The sequence below is a fragment of the Cyprinodon tularosa genome, unplaced genomic scaffold (genome assembly GCF_016077235.1).
Source record: "Cyprinodon tularosa strain WSP-4 unplaced genomic scaffold, ASM1607723v1 ctg358, whole genome shotgun sequence".
NCBI classification, from domain to species: domain Eukaryota; kingdom Metazoa; phylum Chordata; class Actinopteri; order Cyprinodontiformes; family Cyprinodontidae; genus Cyprinodon; species Cyprinodon tularosa.
In genome coordinates, this window is record NW_024039072.1 from 583,807 (window position 1) to 600,712 (window position 16,906).

General features: G+C 39.0%; 1 protein-coding gene across 1 annotated transcript; it reads left to right on the forward strand.

Annotated features, from left to right (window-relative positions):
* The first annotated feature begins 661 nt into the window (after positions 1–661).
* On the forward strand, positions 662–16,503 carry dgke (diacylglycerol kinase, epsilon). Its single transcript, XM_038295662.1, has 11 exons — positions 662–1,271; positions 5,229–5,388; positions 5,495–5,614; positions 5,695–5,838; positions 8,263–8,420; positions 8,533–8,581; positions 8,673–8,786; positions 8,907–8,978; positions 10,244–10,371; positions 10,484–10,595; positions 15,787–16,503. The coding sequence occupies exons 1-11, from the start codon at positions 817–819 to the stop codon at positions 15,982–15,984; spliced, it is 1,710 nt and encodes a 569-aa protein (XP_038151590.1). The 5' UTR covers positions 662–816; the 3' UTR covers positions 15,985–16,503.
* The last annotated feature ends 403 nt before the right edge of the window (positions 16,504–16,906 follow it).

Sequence of the window (16,906 nt, forward strand, 5' to 3'; positions counted from 1 at the left end):
TTATTTTTCATTGAAAATAAAGAATATCAATGACAATCTCAAACAATACGTCAATAATGAACATTACAAAAAAAAATAAGATCACAACTCCTATTAAATTTGAGGTTAGAACAGGGTGGGAAAACAAACAAACAAACAAAAATAAAATAAAAATTAAATTATTATGAAGAGGGGACTAACTGAAACTCTTCCATTAAATCAGACAGTTTATTTGCTTTAAGGTTCTGCATGTTTTTCAGACATCGGTTAAAGGAGGAAAGTTTTTGAGAGCAGAGAATGAGAGGGAGCATTCTGCATAAAGACATTTATGGATATAATATTTGGCTAAAATCATCAAAAGCATTAAAAAAGAATTCCACTTTTTTTCATTGATATATAAACCAAACTGGATTATTTTTAAGGAATTAAAGTCCACATTTATAGATCTAGATCTGAAGTCGATCCCATAGGTTTCTTACTTCTTTACATTCATAAAAGAAATGATTAAGTCTCCTTATTTTCACAGACCTCGAAGAATCCAGTCCACACAGAACGAGGATACAGCCTTTAAAATCGATGTTTGTATAATCTCCCTCAAGAAGTCAGCCTGTACTTCTCGTGTGGAGGAATTATCTTGATGTGCAAATGCTCTCTTCAGAAGTGACGTCAGGGTGACGTCGTCCTCTTCCTGTTTGTAGTTTTCCTGTCTCCAAACTACAGAGCAGCATCCTGTTGATGCCAGAGAACATGGCCTTAGCGGAAAAACGTCGCTTTTTGGTGACTCTGCGCTTCTCTTGTTAAAATCCGCCCGTCGCTTGTGTCCGAACCGCGGCCGCCATGTGCCAGGAGGGGGGCGAGGGGCAGCAGGAGGACTGCGGCTCCAGGGAGGAGTGGACGCTGTTATTCTGGACCTCTCTGGCCGTCATCATCCCGGTCCTCCTGACGCTGTGGTGCAGCGCGCAGCGCTCCAAGAGGAAAACCTACATCAAGGAGTTCTTCAGGAAGAGCAAACACGGCTGGCATTACACCGACCTGTTCAATAAGCCCACCTACTGCTGCGTCTGCTCCCAGCACATCCTGCACGGAGCTTACTGCGACTGCTGCGGCGTGTGCGCGGATGAGGAATGTTTGCATCGGGCCGACCGGAGCCTCCCCTGCAAGGAGATCGTGGCTCCGTCCCGACCCGACGGAACCATGGAGCACCGCTGGGTCCGCGGAAATGTGCCCCTGGCTAGTTACTGTGCTGTGTGCAAACAGCAGTGTGGTACCCAGCCCAAACTGTGCGACCTCAGGTAACCCCAGTCATACACAGGGGCGCAGCTGGATGAACATTTTATTTTGCATATATTAACAATTACTTGACAACAAAAACACTGTGGTTAATTATGCACATAAATATACTAACATTAAAGATGATAAATACAGAATTCAAGCAGAAATACATTTTGTGTTTTATAGGGTGAAGAGAAAATGATGTGTCTCTGCAAGTCATCTAGGAGTCTTCAGTGAAATCATAGATACATTTTTAATAAAAACATTTTAAATAATCAATTTATGTAGATATTAGTGCTTGTAAATATCAATTTTATGCATAAAGATTACTGATAAAAGTAGGTAAGTAATCTAGAAAGCATGGATGTTTGGATATATTTGTCTGTTTGTTAGCAAAGGCTGTGGGAAAGTATAGTTTGTCTTTATTTAGAAAATCTGGAAGTTATGCTCATTATTTTCCTGTTGGAACAGTGCATATTGAACCGGAGGTTCTGAGGTTATCTACTTTTGGCCACCCCTCTGTCTACATTGGTTATTGCCTGGCCACCCTTATAAAAAATTTCTGGCTACGCCTCTGGTCATACATACAGTCAAATATGCAAAGTACTCTAAACTCAGCAAGGATTTATACATTCAGGTTTTGTCAGTTAGGTAAATAAACAAAGAATCTGTAAATCTGTAGTCCATATATACCTTTATTTTAGTTTTTTTAATAGGAAAAATATAAAATTGTTGTCAAGAGTCTTTGAGACATATCTGCATCCGGTGGCGATTAGTAGAACCTGATCTTTATTCATAGTATAATCAACTGTAACCTGTTAAATCATATTCTAAAAAAAAAAAAAATAGTATTTGTCAGTAGCCTACAGTTTTGTTTTTTGGTGAGCAAATAAACAGTAATCTCATTGCAATGTTTTGTCTAAGCTTAAAAGTATAGATAAGATCAGGTTCTACTGTCACTATCTTACTTTACAGAGACTATATATATAAAATAGAACAGAATATAATAGAAAATAGAATTTCTATTCTAAGATCTGATTCTACTGACCTTATCTTACTTTGCAGAGGCTATATACAGAATTGAATAGAAAGTAGAACTTCTATTCTAAAATCAGGTTCTACTGTCCCCATCTTACTTCTCTGAGGATATATATAATATATAAATGAATTTGGGTGGAGGGCTAATCATTTAATCTCAATATAAACAGAGACTGATTTTTCAATCCAACCTCATGTTATCGTGTTTCATTTAACCTTAATAAGCTGAAGCGATGATCTATAAAAGATTAATAATGTGAGACATTCCATAATAGAAAACCTGGCTTTTTTTTTTAATGGACAGTTATTGAATATGAGCAAATCTACAGTTTTTTTAATTATGCCCTGATATTTAAAAGATTTGCAACCTCCTCTATAGGGCTGAATAAAAAAAATGTATTAATCGATTTTGAATCGATTCCTTTACATTTTTGTAAAATCGATATCTAGCGAATGAGATCGATTAGTTTTATAGTGACGCGCGTGATGTTCACATTCAAATTAAGATGACTTCAAGCCAGAAAGCTGCAAATATAGCCAATAGGTTGACTGAAGACATTAACAAATGGAGGCTGACCAGCAAACACCCTGTAGTTGTTACAGACAACGCTGCACATATACAGGTGCTGGTCATAAAATTAGAATATCATGAAAAAGTAGATTGATTTCAGTAATTCCATTTAAAAAGTGAAACTTGTATATTATATTCATACATTACATACAAACTCATATATTTCAGATGTTTATTTTGTTTAATTTTGATGATTACAAATGACAACAAATGAAAATCTGAAATTCATCATATCAGAAAATTAGAATATTACTGAAGACCAATAAAAACAAAGGATTTATAGAAATGTTGGCCAACTGAAAAGTATGAACATGAAAAGTATGAGCATGTACAGCACTCAGTATTTAGTTGGGCCTCCTTTGGCCTGTATTACTGCAGCAATGCGGCGTGGCATGGAGTCGATCAGTCTGTGGCACTGCTCAGGTGTTATGATAGCCCAGGTTGCTCTAATAGTGGCTTTTAGCTCTTCTGAATTGTTGGGTCTGGTGTATTGCATCTTCTTCTTCACAATACCCCATAGATTTTCTATGGGGTTAAGGTCAGGAGAGTTTGCTGGCCAATTAAGAACAGGGATACCATGGTCCTTCAACCAGGTACTGGTAGCTTTGGCACTGTGTGCAGGTGCCAAGTCCTGTTGGAAAATGAAATCTGCATCTCCAAAAAGTTGGTCAGCTGCAGGAAGCATGAAGTGCTCTAAAACTTCCTGGTATGTGGCTGCGTTGACCCTGGACCTCAGAAAACACAATGGACCAACACCAGCAGATGACATGGCACCCCAAACCATCACTGACTGTGGAAACTTTACACTGGACTTCAAGCAACGTGGATGAAGTGCCTCTCTTCTTTTCCTCCAGACTCTGGGACCTTGATTTCCAAAGGAAATGCAAAATTTACTTTCATCAGAGAACATAACTTTGGTCCTGTTTCTCTTTAGCCCAGACAAGACGCTTCTGACGCTGTCTGTGGTTCAAGAGTGGCTTGACACAAGGAATGCGACAGCAGAAACCCATGTCTTTCATACGTCTGTGTGTGGTGGTTCTTGAAGCACTCACTCCAGCTGCAGTCCACTCTTTGTGAATCTCCCCCACATTTTTGAATGGGTTTTGTTTCACAATCCTCTCCAGGGTGCGGTTATCTCTCTTGCTTGTACACTTTTTTCGACCACATCTTTTCCTTCCCTTCGCCTCTCTATTAATGTGCTTGGACACTGAGCTCTGTGAACAGCCAGCCTCTTTAGCGATGACCTTTTGTGTCTTGCCCTCCTTGTGCAAGGTGTCGATGGTCGTCTTTTGGACAACTGTCAAGTCAGCAGTCTTCCCCATGATTGTGTAGCCTATAGAACTAGACTGAAAGACCATTTAAAGGCTTTTGCAGGTGGTTTGAGTTAATTAGCTGATTAGAGTGTGGCACCAGGGGCCATCAATTTTGAACCTTTTCACAATATTCTAATTTTCTGATATGATGAATTTGAGATTTTCATTTGTTGTCATTTGTAATCATCAAAATTAAACAAAATAAACATCTGAAATATATGAGTTTGTATGTAATGTATGAATATAATATACAAGTTTCACTTTTTAAATGGAATTACTGAAATCAATCTACTTTTTCATGATATTCTAATTTTATGACCAGCACCTGTAGTTTGTGCATCGAAGATAATGCAGCTCATGAATGTCTGAGTGAGTGAGGCTTCACTTTTTCACTTTTCACAAACAATTTGCTCTTATGAGTTTAAACTGTCTGATTTACAAGTTTGCACTTTGTGTTTAATGTGAGAGGAAAAAATAAAATACATGAGTATTTTGAAACACAATTGAACCACTTTCATTATTGTAAAAACAGATTGAATCGATTTAGAACTGTATGAATCAAAATCTAATCTGCCCAGCCCTACTCCTCTACTTTTCAGCAGTACAGCTTCCAAAGCTGCAGCTTCACTGTTTACGCCTCGGCGTCTGTATCTCTGACGTCTGCCTTTCCTCTTATCCTGGGATGTTGACAGAACCCGTCTGACAGACGGAGATCAAACACACTTAAACTCTTCAAGGTTTCCATAACAAAGAAGGAGACGTTCCTCCTTTATAGCTTAATGTCTTTGGCTCTCATATCAGAAGGCTTGTTTCACATTTGTATCATCATTTTAGAAGAAATAAGTTGATCGTTCTAGGTTTTAGTCTGGGGTAAAAATCAGGCAGATTTGAACCTTGTATCTTGAATAGTTTTCTTCTGATGACCAGGCTTAGGGATCGCTCACATTCATCCCCATGTTTCTAGTTTAACCCCAAAATGTCAACACTGTCTGTGAGCAGCAGCAACTCTTTTCTTCTTCTTTGATTTGTTTTTCTCCCTCTGCTCCTCCTTTAAGGTGCGCCTGGTGTCAGACCACAGTCCATGACGACTGCGTTGATGGCTTAGCGGATGGAGACGTGTGTGATCTGGGTGAATTCCACAGCCTCATCATCCCTCCGCACTACCTCTACCGCGTCAACAAGTTGCGGCGCCGGCATCCTGATGAGTTCAGCAAGGTAAGGCTTAAATGACCATTTTTTCTTATATAGTTTTAAGTTGTATATCTAAGCAGACAAATGAATATTGTACTCCCATTTTTTTGTTTCTTTCTGCGCTCTGCAGCTGGGGGCCTCCTGTGGGAGCAGCTGGACTCCTGTATTGGTTTTGGCCAACACACGAAGCGGCAACAACATGGGGGAGGCTCTGCTGGGAGAGTTTCGAACCCTTCTCAACCCTGTGCAGGTCAGTGTCTCTTGCTTCGTTTGTCTCCCTCCAGGTGTGTCGCCCTCCATTTTGATCAGAACGTCTCCGTCCTTCTCCAGGTGTTTGACCTATCTGAGCTGACTCCTTCCAAAGCCCTCCAGCTGTGCACCTTACTCCCCCCCGGCAGGGTCCGGGTGTTAGTATGTGGAGGTGATGGCACTGTGGGCTGGGTCCTGGATGCAATTGATGCAATGAAGCTCAAGGTAAGATTTTTATATCTTCTTTATGTTCAATGCGGTCCAAACCCTTTTAAATTAGCTTTACAATAATAAGATACTTTTAATCAAGACCAAGTGTAAAGAAAACTGGAGGAAATGTGCACCACTGCCTGTTTGGTGCATTACAAGAGATCTTGTACTTGTTTATAAGGGACAATTATGCAGACCAGCACCATTAAATTTATAGTTTTGACATGAACAAGATTTATTGTTTTCACATGTTTTATAATTAAAAGTTGTATTGAGTCTCCTAATATTCTGACAGTCCTAACTATAATCCAGATGCTTTTAAAAGTCCCCTGAGTGCATGGAGTCCTCTTATGCATCATTTTTATCTCAGTATACGTTCTATGAAAACCTCTGAGGACTTTTAGAGAACCATTTGAAACAAATGATCGTTGTGGTCAAGTTCTTACCAGAGCTTATAAAACAGTATCCTAACTAGGGCGGGGCGATATCACCTCAAATCAGTATCACCTTAAATTGGACAGTTTTACCTCGATAACAATAAATTCCCCAGCTGCTCTATCAGAATTAAAGGCATGTGCAGGAAATGCAACTGAGCTATTTATAATTTATACATTGAATAAATCACATTTCATATTACTTTCAATTTAATATTAAATTATTGTACCTATTCAGGTTTGAACATTAAACAATGTCTCATTGAACAGGTGAATAATGTTTCCTCTCTTGCAAACATTTTTGTGCAAAGGTAATGGAGCCTTTTGCACATCTTTAAACTAAACAGCTTGGAGGTTGGATGTGTTACTTTTGATAGACCCGATTTCAGAAAAAATTAGCGTTTCGTGTTCTTTTGCTCAACATCTGTGGCGTAATTTTGGTGCCACCAATCTGAGTGTGCAATGAGAACAATGTACGTCGTTTAAACCCTCGCATCCTCGCTCAAAAACGTCTGCCACGCACACAACTCTGACTACGCCCTCTTGACCTCTTCTCTGCGCGCTCAGCTATGTTAGAAGCTTCTTCAATGGGGTTATCCATCATTCTCTTTATTTTGCTTCTGACCGGATCAGTGGAGTCACATGATCGCACATGCTTCACTTTCTTATGCTGCGTTCACACCGAACGCAGCAGGAGCAGCCAGTTTACATGCAAAGTCAATGGTTGACGAGCGTCAGGACGCAGCAAAATGTGCTGTTGAGCAGCAGGCGCACCTCTGGAATGTGGGGGGCTGAGCGGCTCCGACAGAAATAATATTGTAAGGCAGGATGGTAATCTGGATGAACTGAGTGCACTGATTAAGTTTTCAGGTGTATTTTCTCACTTAAAAACATAATAAAACTACTTTATTCCCACTGATCACAGCAAATACAGCTGCAGGGCAAAGAAAGGATAGAGTAGCTCCGCCCAACGCGTGTCAGACACACTTTTCCACTGCACAGCCAGAGCAGCAAAGATGCTTCAGCCGTGCGTCAGAACTAAACTGGTATAAGCAGCATAAAGGAAGCAGCAGACGCGTTTTTGCTGATCCTGCTGCGTCCAGTGTGACGCAGCTTTAAAGGGGAAGGAAATACCAGCCACCAGTGCACACAAGAAAAACAGCAGAATTATTTGCCGGCTTATTAACCGAATTTACCGACATGGGAAAATTTGCCCCATTTATCGTAGTGAATGAAGGTAATTGTAAAAATCCGGTGAATCGCCTAGCCCTAATCCTAACCATTGAAATTATCATGAAAAATTGTTTTGTTTATTATCTCAAATGGAAAGAGCATAATACAACCAAAAACCTACCAAGATATGGACTTCTACAGAGCAGCTGGAAACAGACTTTGGATGAGTTGCTGAGATTCATTGCTAAATTGGGAGAATGTGTTTACCAGGACAACTATTAGTATCATATATCTGGATTTTAGTGTAAAACGAGGAGAAGAAGGAACTCATAGTAACTATGAGTGACAGTTTTCCAGTAGCCTTGTAGGGGGTCAGCAGGAAGCCGCTTATCAAATGATGATATCATTTTAAAAAAACACATGAAATGCAGCAGTTCCCCTCTGTGATACATGGTGGTGGCAGCATCATCCTGTTGGGATGTTTATTTTCAGCAGGGATAGGAAGGCAGATTAGCTCTGATGAAGGGAGCTTAATAAAGAGCAGTAATAGAGGACAGCCTGTTAGAGGCCAAAGTCTAAACCTAAAGTCATATACACGCAGCATATCTTTAAATGAAAATCCAACAAAAAAAAAAGATAATTAACTTCCCCCTCATGGTATTGCTTTACTTTGTGTTGGTGCATCCCAATAAATCCCAACGGTTTTTGTTTGTAGTTCTACAAGCTGTAAAAAGGTTTAAAAGATGCTCACTTTTGCTCCCTCCATGCCACTAAGTCTATATTTGTACTTTTTTATGTTATTATATTTCCCTATGTTTTCCTTTTCTTTCAGGACCAAGATCAGTTCATCCCCAGGGTGACCATTCTGCCTCTGGGAACAGGAAATGACCTTTCCAACACTTTAGGCTGGGGAGCTGGGTATGCTGGAGAGATCCCCGTGGAGCAGGTTCTCCGTAATGTTCTGGACGCCGAAGTGATCAAAATGGACAGGTGGGGACACAAAACTACCAAAAAAAACAATTATTAAAACAGTTTGAACATGAAGGCGGATGTTATCCTTGGTCAGTTTAATTCTGCTGATCTGCACGTTGATCATTTTCAGATGGAAGGTGCAGGTAGCTTCAAAGGGCGTCTACTTTCGAAAACCAAAGGTACATTTTTTTATTTCTTTTTTTTCCTCTTAATACATGCCAACGTTTTTACAACCCAAAGCCGACCCACTGAGCTTTTCTCCCCCATCAGGTTCTGTCCATGAACAACTACTTCTCTGTAGGGCCTGATGCTCTGATGGCGCTCAACTTCCACGCTCATCGCGAGAAAACGCCCTCCTTCTTCTCCAGCCGCATCATAAACAAGGTCTGAGCACTTTGCTTAAATACACAAATCCCATTCAAATGTGACCACTTGGATTTTCATATAATAACAAAGGTATTGGTTTTAAATTTGGTGGCTTTGTCTTCTCATCTCCTCCCTCAGGCTGTGTATTTCCTGTATGGCACCAAAGATTGTTTAGTGCAGGAGTGTAAGGATCTGGATAAGAGGATTGAGGTACAGTAAAGTAGTCCTGGTTGTTCACATTCTGACCTGGCAGCTGAGCAGGTTACTGTTAATACCTTTTTAAGTATTTATGCAAAGTCAAGTTAAGCCTATAAGTCCATCCATTAGTGCATGCTGCTAGAAGTTAAAGGCTCCGTTTTATACAGTTATGATAAAAAGATTAATCCAAAGCGGGCCTAAAACAAACATCTACATAATTATTGTGCTTTACAGTTTCAAAGCAGTTAGCATACATTTTTAAAAAAACCAGTATTGGGTCCAGATGTTTGAATCTAAACTGGATAACTACTGGGAACAGTGGGGAAGTCAAAAACCCTCTGAGGTCCTGGAAGGAGAAGTGCAGATTCACACAATTTGGTGAAAATATTTAGGTTAAATTATCGATTCATGCCCTTTTTTCAAAGTTTAAAAAGAAGTATCACCCTCTAATGAAAATGGATGGTTTAGCTTTTTCAGGCACAGCCTTGAAAAACGAGGCTGAACTGGAACTGCAAGCTGCTCAATGGCTGCTAACGGCATAGCTAGTTATACAGCCATGTGAATTGGGAGATTGTTGGACCAAGAGAAAAGCATCTGCTCATAAATTAAATAAATTAAACTCCCCCAAAAAAGCCCTAAAACACTTTAAAGAAAAAAAAACATGGTGTTGCTGGGGATCTTTTTAGCTGTCAGTGGTACTAATGCTGAGCACAGCATGGATCTTTCTTTTAAACCACTGAATGAAAGTATTGAAGTGAGCCCAAACCCATCAGCACTGCTAAAAGCAGGCTAACATCAGGCACCTTGCAGGGCCCTACACTGAAAAGGTGGGAAACATGCCTGAAAGTCATATCTGTGTCACGAAAAACCAACCAACTTAAACTTTGCTTATTCTTCCAAGTAGAAAACAACTTGAAAATATTGGACCGCGACATGTGTACGGTAATGGGATTATAGATACTGGAAGTTAAAGAATAGCAATCTGCCTTCTGGCACCATGTTTAGTAGGCAGTGTTTGGTCCATTTTAATAACATAAAAAAAAAAAAACTTATAGTTCAGTTAAAACAACCCTCTCTGTAGCTTGGATCTGAAATTAAATGAAAACATCTGCAGCCATATGACAAAAAAGCTAAAAACACTTTGTGGTCTGATGAATCATCTGTTTTTTTAATTCCTTCAATATAAATTAATCTAAGCAGGGATTAGTGAGATTATAGTGTTTTATAATGTTTTAAAGTTTAATTCTTAAGGTCTTTTTTCACCTTGAACACCACAGCTGGAGTTGGATGGGGAGAGAGTGGCACTGCCCAGCCTGGAGGGCATAATCGTTTGTAACATCGGCTACTGGGGAGGAGGCTGCCGGCTTTGGGATGGTATGGGAGACGAACCCTGCCCCCCGACTCGGTGAGATGAGCTCAGGCTGTTGATCTGATTCAGACATGTTAGATTTTATTTGTAAAAATACCAAAAAGGTTGATTTATCCAGGCTTAAGTGGCTGTCGACTTTAACCTCCAGGCTGGACGACGGGCTGCTGGAGGTTGTGGGTGTTTTTGGATCCTTCCACTGTGCTCAGATACAGGTCAAGTTGGCCAACCCTGTTCGACTGGGACAGGCACACACTGTCAGGGTGAGGCCATAGCACCCACCAACACACACTCCCATCACAGAGCTTCCTACTCGGCTTATTAGGAGTGTTTGCAGGGAGATAATATGTAAATCCAATTACTTTTGCTGACGTATGCTTCCATGCATCACTGTAGAATCAAATTAAACTTAATTCATGGTCCTCACTTCACCTGCTGCTTTGCTCTTCAGTCGCCTCTTTCTATTTTTATTTCCTCTGTCTCAACTCTTAAAGCTATAATCCATGTTTATCAGTCACAATGCTGCATTTCTCTGTGTTCCATTAAATAATTACAACTGTTAAGGAGTAAAAGGTTAGGGCTAGTTCTTTAGCAGCCAACAAAGATGGTGTATCAGTGAGGATACAGGTAGAAAGACAAGGAGGCTTTCATTTCATTTGGCGCTACGGTCAGCAGGTTTTTTTAACCTCAATACTCAATGCAATAACAAATGAAATGCCATTAGGCAAAATATAGTGCAACAACAGAGGTTTAGACCTAATAAACTGAAATATATCTAATAAGACAAACTTAAACATCCATCTGTGGAAATTAGTTCACAACATAATAAATATAACTCAAATTATGTAAACATCCAATCTCTTGGCTTATGCAATGCAAGAACTGAAATAGTGGCTAAATGAATGTACTACACTGCAGTGGCAACCACGGCCACATGTCTAGATCACAATATGTATCGCTCCAACACAGAATGGCGAACATCCAAGTAAATGGATGAAAGGTAAACTTATGAAGGTCATTTAGGTCTCAATTACCAGCGTGTAGTAGTAATAATAATAATAATAATAATTGAATTCTATAGATCTCATGTTGGAGAAATTTACCTCTGTATTTAATCCATCCAATTGTGCTCTGAGAAGGTTGCAAGTACCCGGTTTGATCCCCCCACCCTGCGTTCTGGGTCCCTGAGCAAGACCCTTAACCCCTGATTGCTCCCCAGGTGCTGCACAGTGGCAGCCCTCTGCTCCACAAGGGGATGGGTTAATATGCAGATGGGAATTTCTCCAGTGTGAGATCAGTAATGTTCAATTATTATTATTATTATTTACACTCGAGCGTCAATGTTTGAGACTGCAAACAGAAACGCAGCCAACATGCTGAATCTATGCCTACATCACTTCCTGATAAAAGTTAAACCAATATTACAAAGAGAACAAGAAAAAAGCAAGCAAAGAATATCTAAGCCTTTTTTTACAACAAACATAATTTTACCCAAACTGCAACAGAATTACACAACGGTGTCCTGTGAGGTTCACCTGCGTGTGCGTCTACCTAAAACGACATTTGTTGTGTCTTTACTACAGTATTTCAGAAGGGATCAATCATACTCAGGAATCGATTGCACCTGTATTTATTTTTTTTTTTCTTTCTGCTTTTTAACTGAGAAAAAGAAGTGGTACCAATCAGCTGAAGGCGTTTTAAAGTCATCAGAAGCATTACTGCTATGATGTGCTTGACAAGATTTACATTTGATACAAATAAAGAAATGAAAAATTCTACTGATATTATCAATCGGATTTAACCCAGGATGCAAGTTGCAAAATGTCTCCCATCACGTGTGAAAAAAATGTCTTTTTGCGCCATTTCCCACCTGGCAGTGATATCCATTAGATTTACTTACATGGTTAAGATTAACGGATTTATTAACCGATTTGGTATCGGTATCAGCAAGTAATGACAATTAGGGCACCAATACCATTTTGAAAGCCAAAAGTTTATTCAACTATTGTCACCCATTCCAGGTAGGCAATAAAAAGTTCTACTGGATTCACTTTGTTTTAGTTTTTTCCTGCTTCACAAAGGTAGGCAGCAGCTTGACAAAGCTATTATTTTACATCCAAGTAGTATGCAGTTCTGCATATATACACACACATTATTTCGAACAGATGGTATCGGTATCGGCCAATACTGCACAGCCGGGTATCGGTATCGAGGGCAAAAAATGGCATGGATGCAGCACTAGTAAAAATTCCTTGGGCATGCCTCGGTGGCGCAGTGGTTGGCGGGCAGGACCCATGCACAGAGTCCTTAGTCCTTGACGTGACTGACCCGGGTTTGAATCCGACCTGTGGTCTTTTGGTGCATGTCTCTCCCCTTTTCTCATATGTCCTTTCCTGTCGGCCTACTGTTGAAAAAAACGAGCCACTAGTGCCATAAAAATAAAAAAAATAAAAAATTCTTCTTCAAGAACCTTTGGCTATCTGATTATTAATCAAAAAAATAATCGTCAGATTTATCAATTCGCAAAATAATCATTAGTTGCAGCCCTAGATATTTTCCTAATTTCGAAAATGCAACTTTACGCAGTTGGGATATTTCCATTAAGTAAAAAATACTCTTAAAGTTGCATATGAATATGTTTGTTCACACGAGAAATCTTTAAAACATGGCAGCGTGGGATGTAAACACATGAGATATATCCATATTTCAGCCACAGCTCTAGTGAGCGCCATGCTCCTCTATTTCAAGTCATCTTGTGTTTTTACAAGGCAGTAAAGTCCAGCTGCAGATCATGTGACTCATATGATGCCAAAAAGTTTCCATTGCAGTGTAGCGAAATATAATAATGCGATGCGACGAAAATAAACAGCTCATCAAAGCGTAAAAACATTTTATTGGCAAATATTTTTTTCCATTTAGCAAAATTATTTTGTAATTACAATTAGCACAATTTGATGGTTGAAAAAAATGCAGCTACTGTATCCTAAATGTCAAAGTCTACTTAGAGCAGGATAAAGGCAGGTAGAGCCGCTGACCTCAATAAGCTGTCTCTACTCTGGAGCTCTTATGAGCAAAATCAATAGTCTCTGTGTGCCGACGCTGAGCTTTTTGAAATTTTACAATTAATATCATTGTAGGAGCCAATTATCTTTTGTTAATAATAAACAACGTTTTTTTGTTTTTTTGGCTAATCTAGCTAAGCGTATTCTACTTTAATGTTTGATGTCTATTATGAGATTATTTTTATTTGGTTATTTGGTGATGTTCCTTTGTTTTTGTTTAGTTATAATTAGGGATGCACCGATAACTCGGCCGGCCGATCGATCGGCCCCGATTTACTTAATTTAGGGTGATTGGTGATCGGCCGATATATACATAGGAAACCGATCTTAACCACCGATCTATTTACCTCCGCGAGTGTCTTAAAATCAGTCTCTATTCCATATTTTTTCTGCTCTTAGAGACGGCTGACTGAAAGACCCGCCCACCGGGTCGAAGTGAACTGTAACAACATCCGGTGTCGCAGTTCACAGGTCATCAGGTGCAGCTATGACGTTGGTTTGGAATTATTATACTGTTAAAGGAGGAAAAGCTCGCAATTTGCAATTCTTGTAAGGCCGAAATTAGTCTGGGTGGAACCACTTCCAAAAGCTTTAATACTACAAACCTCGTTCGTCATTTAAGAAACCACCACGCCGCTGAATATGCAGCATTTGAAAAGACCAATCAAGCTAGGGCTAAAGCGAAAGTCACCGGAAGAAAACAGTCAGTTGATGGCCCGCTGTTAGCTCTTATGAGCAATGAAAAAAAACAAAGCTACTACGAGGAAACCTATCTCTCTGCCCCATGCACAAGCATTGAAAGTGAACGCCTGTTTAGCTTGGCTGGATGAGTAGTAATAGATGAGAAAAGCAGAAATGTTTTTATTCATCAAGAAAAACCTGCCACTAATGCTCAAGTGACTCCAATAAGACTGTGAGATCAAAGCTTACCCCTGATAATGTTGTTAGAAGATTTAGTATTGTAAGATTTTGCAAGTTACTGTTTAGATGGCTTATACATTTAAATGGACACAAAGCTCCTGCATCGGGGGATTTTCTTTTAAGTTGCTAGTATGTTCTCAAAGGACCTTGAACCTTGCGATTTTGTAAAAGCAAAATACTACTGTGCACTTTATTTTTGGTAAGAATCTTAAAACAGTTCTCTAATCTGATCTTTTGTTGAAGTTTTGTTTTTTGAAATGTAAAAAATCAAAAGTCCAATGTTGTAGTCTTAAGTTTGTTTTATTTAATTAATATTTATTATTTAATTCATTTCTATGTCAAGGCTCTACCTCAGTTAAAACAAGTTTATAATGGTTCAAGGCTATTATTCAAGGGCATGTTTTTCAAGAAAAGATTGTAACATTGAAAGTGTTGGTCATAGCAAAAAAATAATCAAATCGGTATCAACCAAAATCGGAATCGGCAGGTCAGACTTTTTAAAGAAAACTGCAATCGGTGCACCCCTAGTTATAATTAATTTGGGTGAATTATTTTTATAAAAAGGCAGTCAATGGTAGGACCAGCATGCATCTGGGTGGGCGTTTTTTTTTTGTTTTTTTTTTAAACATGGAGGAAATGTTTGTCTTTTTCTGTCTGCTTGCCTGAGGAGAGAATAAACTGAGAAAACTAAATGAGTTTAGCTGGAACATTTTTTTCTTTTGCCTGCATAAAATTAGTCCATGGTACATCTCTAACCTTTGTGGATTTCCACCTTTTTGTGTCATCAAAGCTGGAAAACAAGCATTACTTTCTCTTTTATCACATCTTTTTACTTAAATACGCCCATGTAGTTTATTAACTGAAATGACTCGGCAGTGTTGATAGTTTAAGTGATTTCATGTATCTGGGACGTTACCCAAATATAAGCAGGCCTGTGTATGGTTTTGTATATACAATAGGTTAAATAACATGGAGCTGGTCTTATTGCCATTTAGTGATGTATAGTTGTATCTGAATTAGCTAATTTGCATTTTATCACCTGGTCTGAAAAGGGCAGCTTTGTCCTATTTGCATATTTTTGTAAAACATAAATTTGTCTGAAATAGAAAATAACAAAGAAACCTCTGAAAGACCTGTTTGCCTCACTTATCTTTGTTTAATTATATTTTAGTGCCTTTTTATTTAACTGTATTAATGGATAAAAAGACTTTGATAAAGTAAAAAAAAAATCAATTCAATTATTTACATATTAAGGAATGCCTGTAGGAATAAAAATATCAAAAAACATCTGAATGTACACATTGTTAATACTGAATATATTTATATTTAGTAGTTTCAGTGTTATCTAATTTTGTACCACACAGTTATATTTCTTCAGGATTATTTGCTGATGTGGTTGTGTGTGTTAGACCTTACTTATAGATCAGGAGCATGTCATATAACAACATGTGGGGTGATTTTCTCACCTCAGCTGGTTCTGAAGAGCTCCACAATGCCAATGCAGGTAGACGGGGAGCCTTGGGCTCAGGGACCCTGTACCATCACCATCACCCATAAGACCCAGGCGTTCATGCTGTACCACAGCGCTGAGCAGACCGACGATGATGACGAGTCCAGCAGCTCTGAGGCGGACAGCCCGGCGCCTTGTGGCTCCTCCAGAACCCCCTAGTTGGCCACTGTGATCCCAAGCTCCTCGTGTGTTTGTTACTGCCTTTCAGTCTGATTTCACTGGTCCATCATTTGATCGAGTTGGTTTCTACTTCGTATGCACACTCATGTTTGAGTGATCGCATTTGATCGATTTTGTGCAATAGTTATATAGTTTTAAATATTTCACATAACTAAATGAAAAGTCTAGATTCTTCAAACCCTTATTTGTTGCAACCCATAGCTCAGGCGTTTTTACTTTCTGGAGCAGTCAGGACGAGTGAGGATATGTTAAAGAAAGCTTTCTGTGTATTTGCACTGATCCCTTGTGCCATATTGTGCTATTTATTCTGCTTTATTTAAAATAGTTTTCCTTTCAGTAAACCAAATCTGACATGTTTCCCAAGTCCTCTAAAAGCCAAATTTAAACCTTCAGCAGGCCATGAAGCTGTGATACAAAGAGTCCTGTTGCCAACAACTCTCAGTGGTTCCTTTATGACGGTTTTATGGTAAAAACTAAACAAAAAAGGTTCAGTAATCAGTTAATGCTGAAATGTTTGCCAAAACATTCATGAAGTTGAATGAAAAGAAAACCTCTGAGACAGCGACAATCCGTGTATCATTCGTTCTTTCTATTTTCAATTGCCAATCAAAAAACAAAAAATAAAAAATTGACTGGTTATTTTGTTATTTGTTTTTTATGGTTAAACCAAAAACGAAAAAAGGATTTGTTTTTCATATATCAATTCTAAGCTCAGATCAAGAATACGAAATGGAAAAACGGACAGCAACGCAGAATTTGTTTTTAATATTTAATCGGTACAGTTTACGTGACCCGGAAATAGCTCTTTGCGCAGCAGTTGGGGTAATGAAGTGGCTACCATGGCGACGCTAGAACCACACACTATGTTGATCGAGAAGCTGTTTGTTGTTGCTAGTTAAAA

Excerpts from the sequence above, each read along its gene's own strand:
- dgke (XM_038295662.1), top strand. The coding sequence starts at position 817 with ATGTGCCAGGAGGGGGGCGAGGGGCAGCAGGAGGACTGCGGCTCCAGG. Across the intron at positions 1,272-5,228 it reads CCCAAACTGTGCGACCTCAG|GTGCGCCTGGTGTCAGACCA; the intron begins GTAACCCCAGTC and ends TCCTCCTTTAAG. Across the intron at positions 5,389-5,494 it reads ATCCTGATGAGTTCAGCAAG|CTGGGGGCCTCCTGTGGGAG; the intron begins GTAAGGCTTAAA and ends TGCGCTCTGCAG.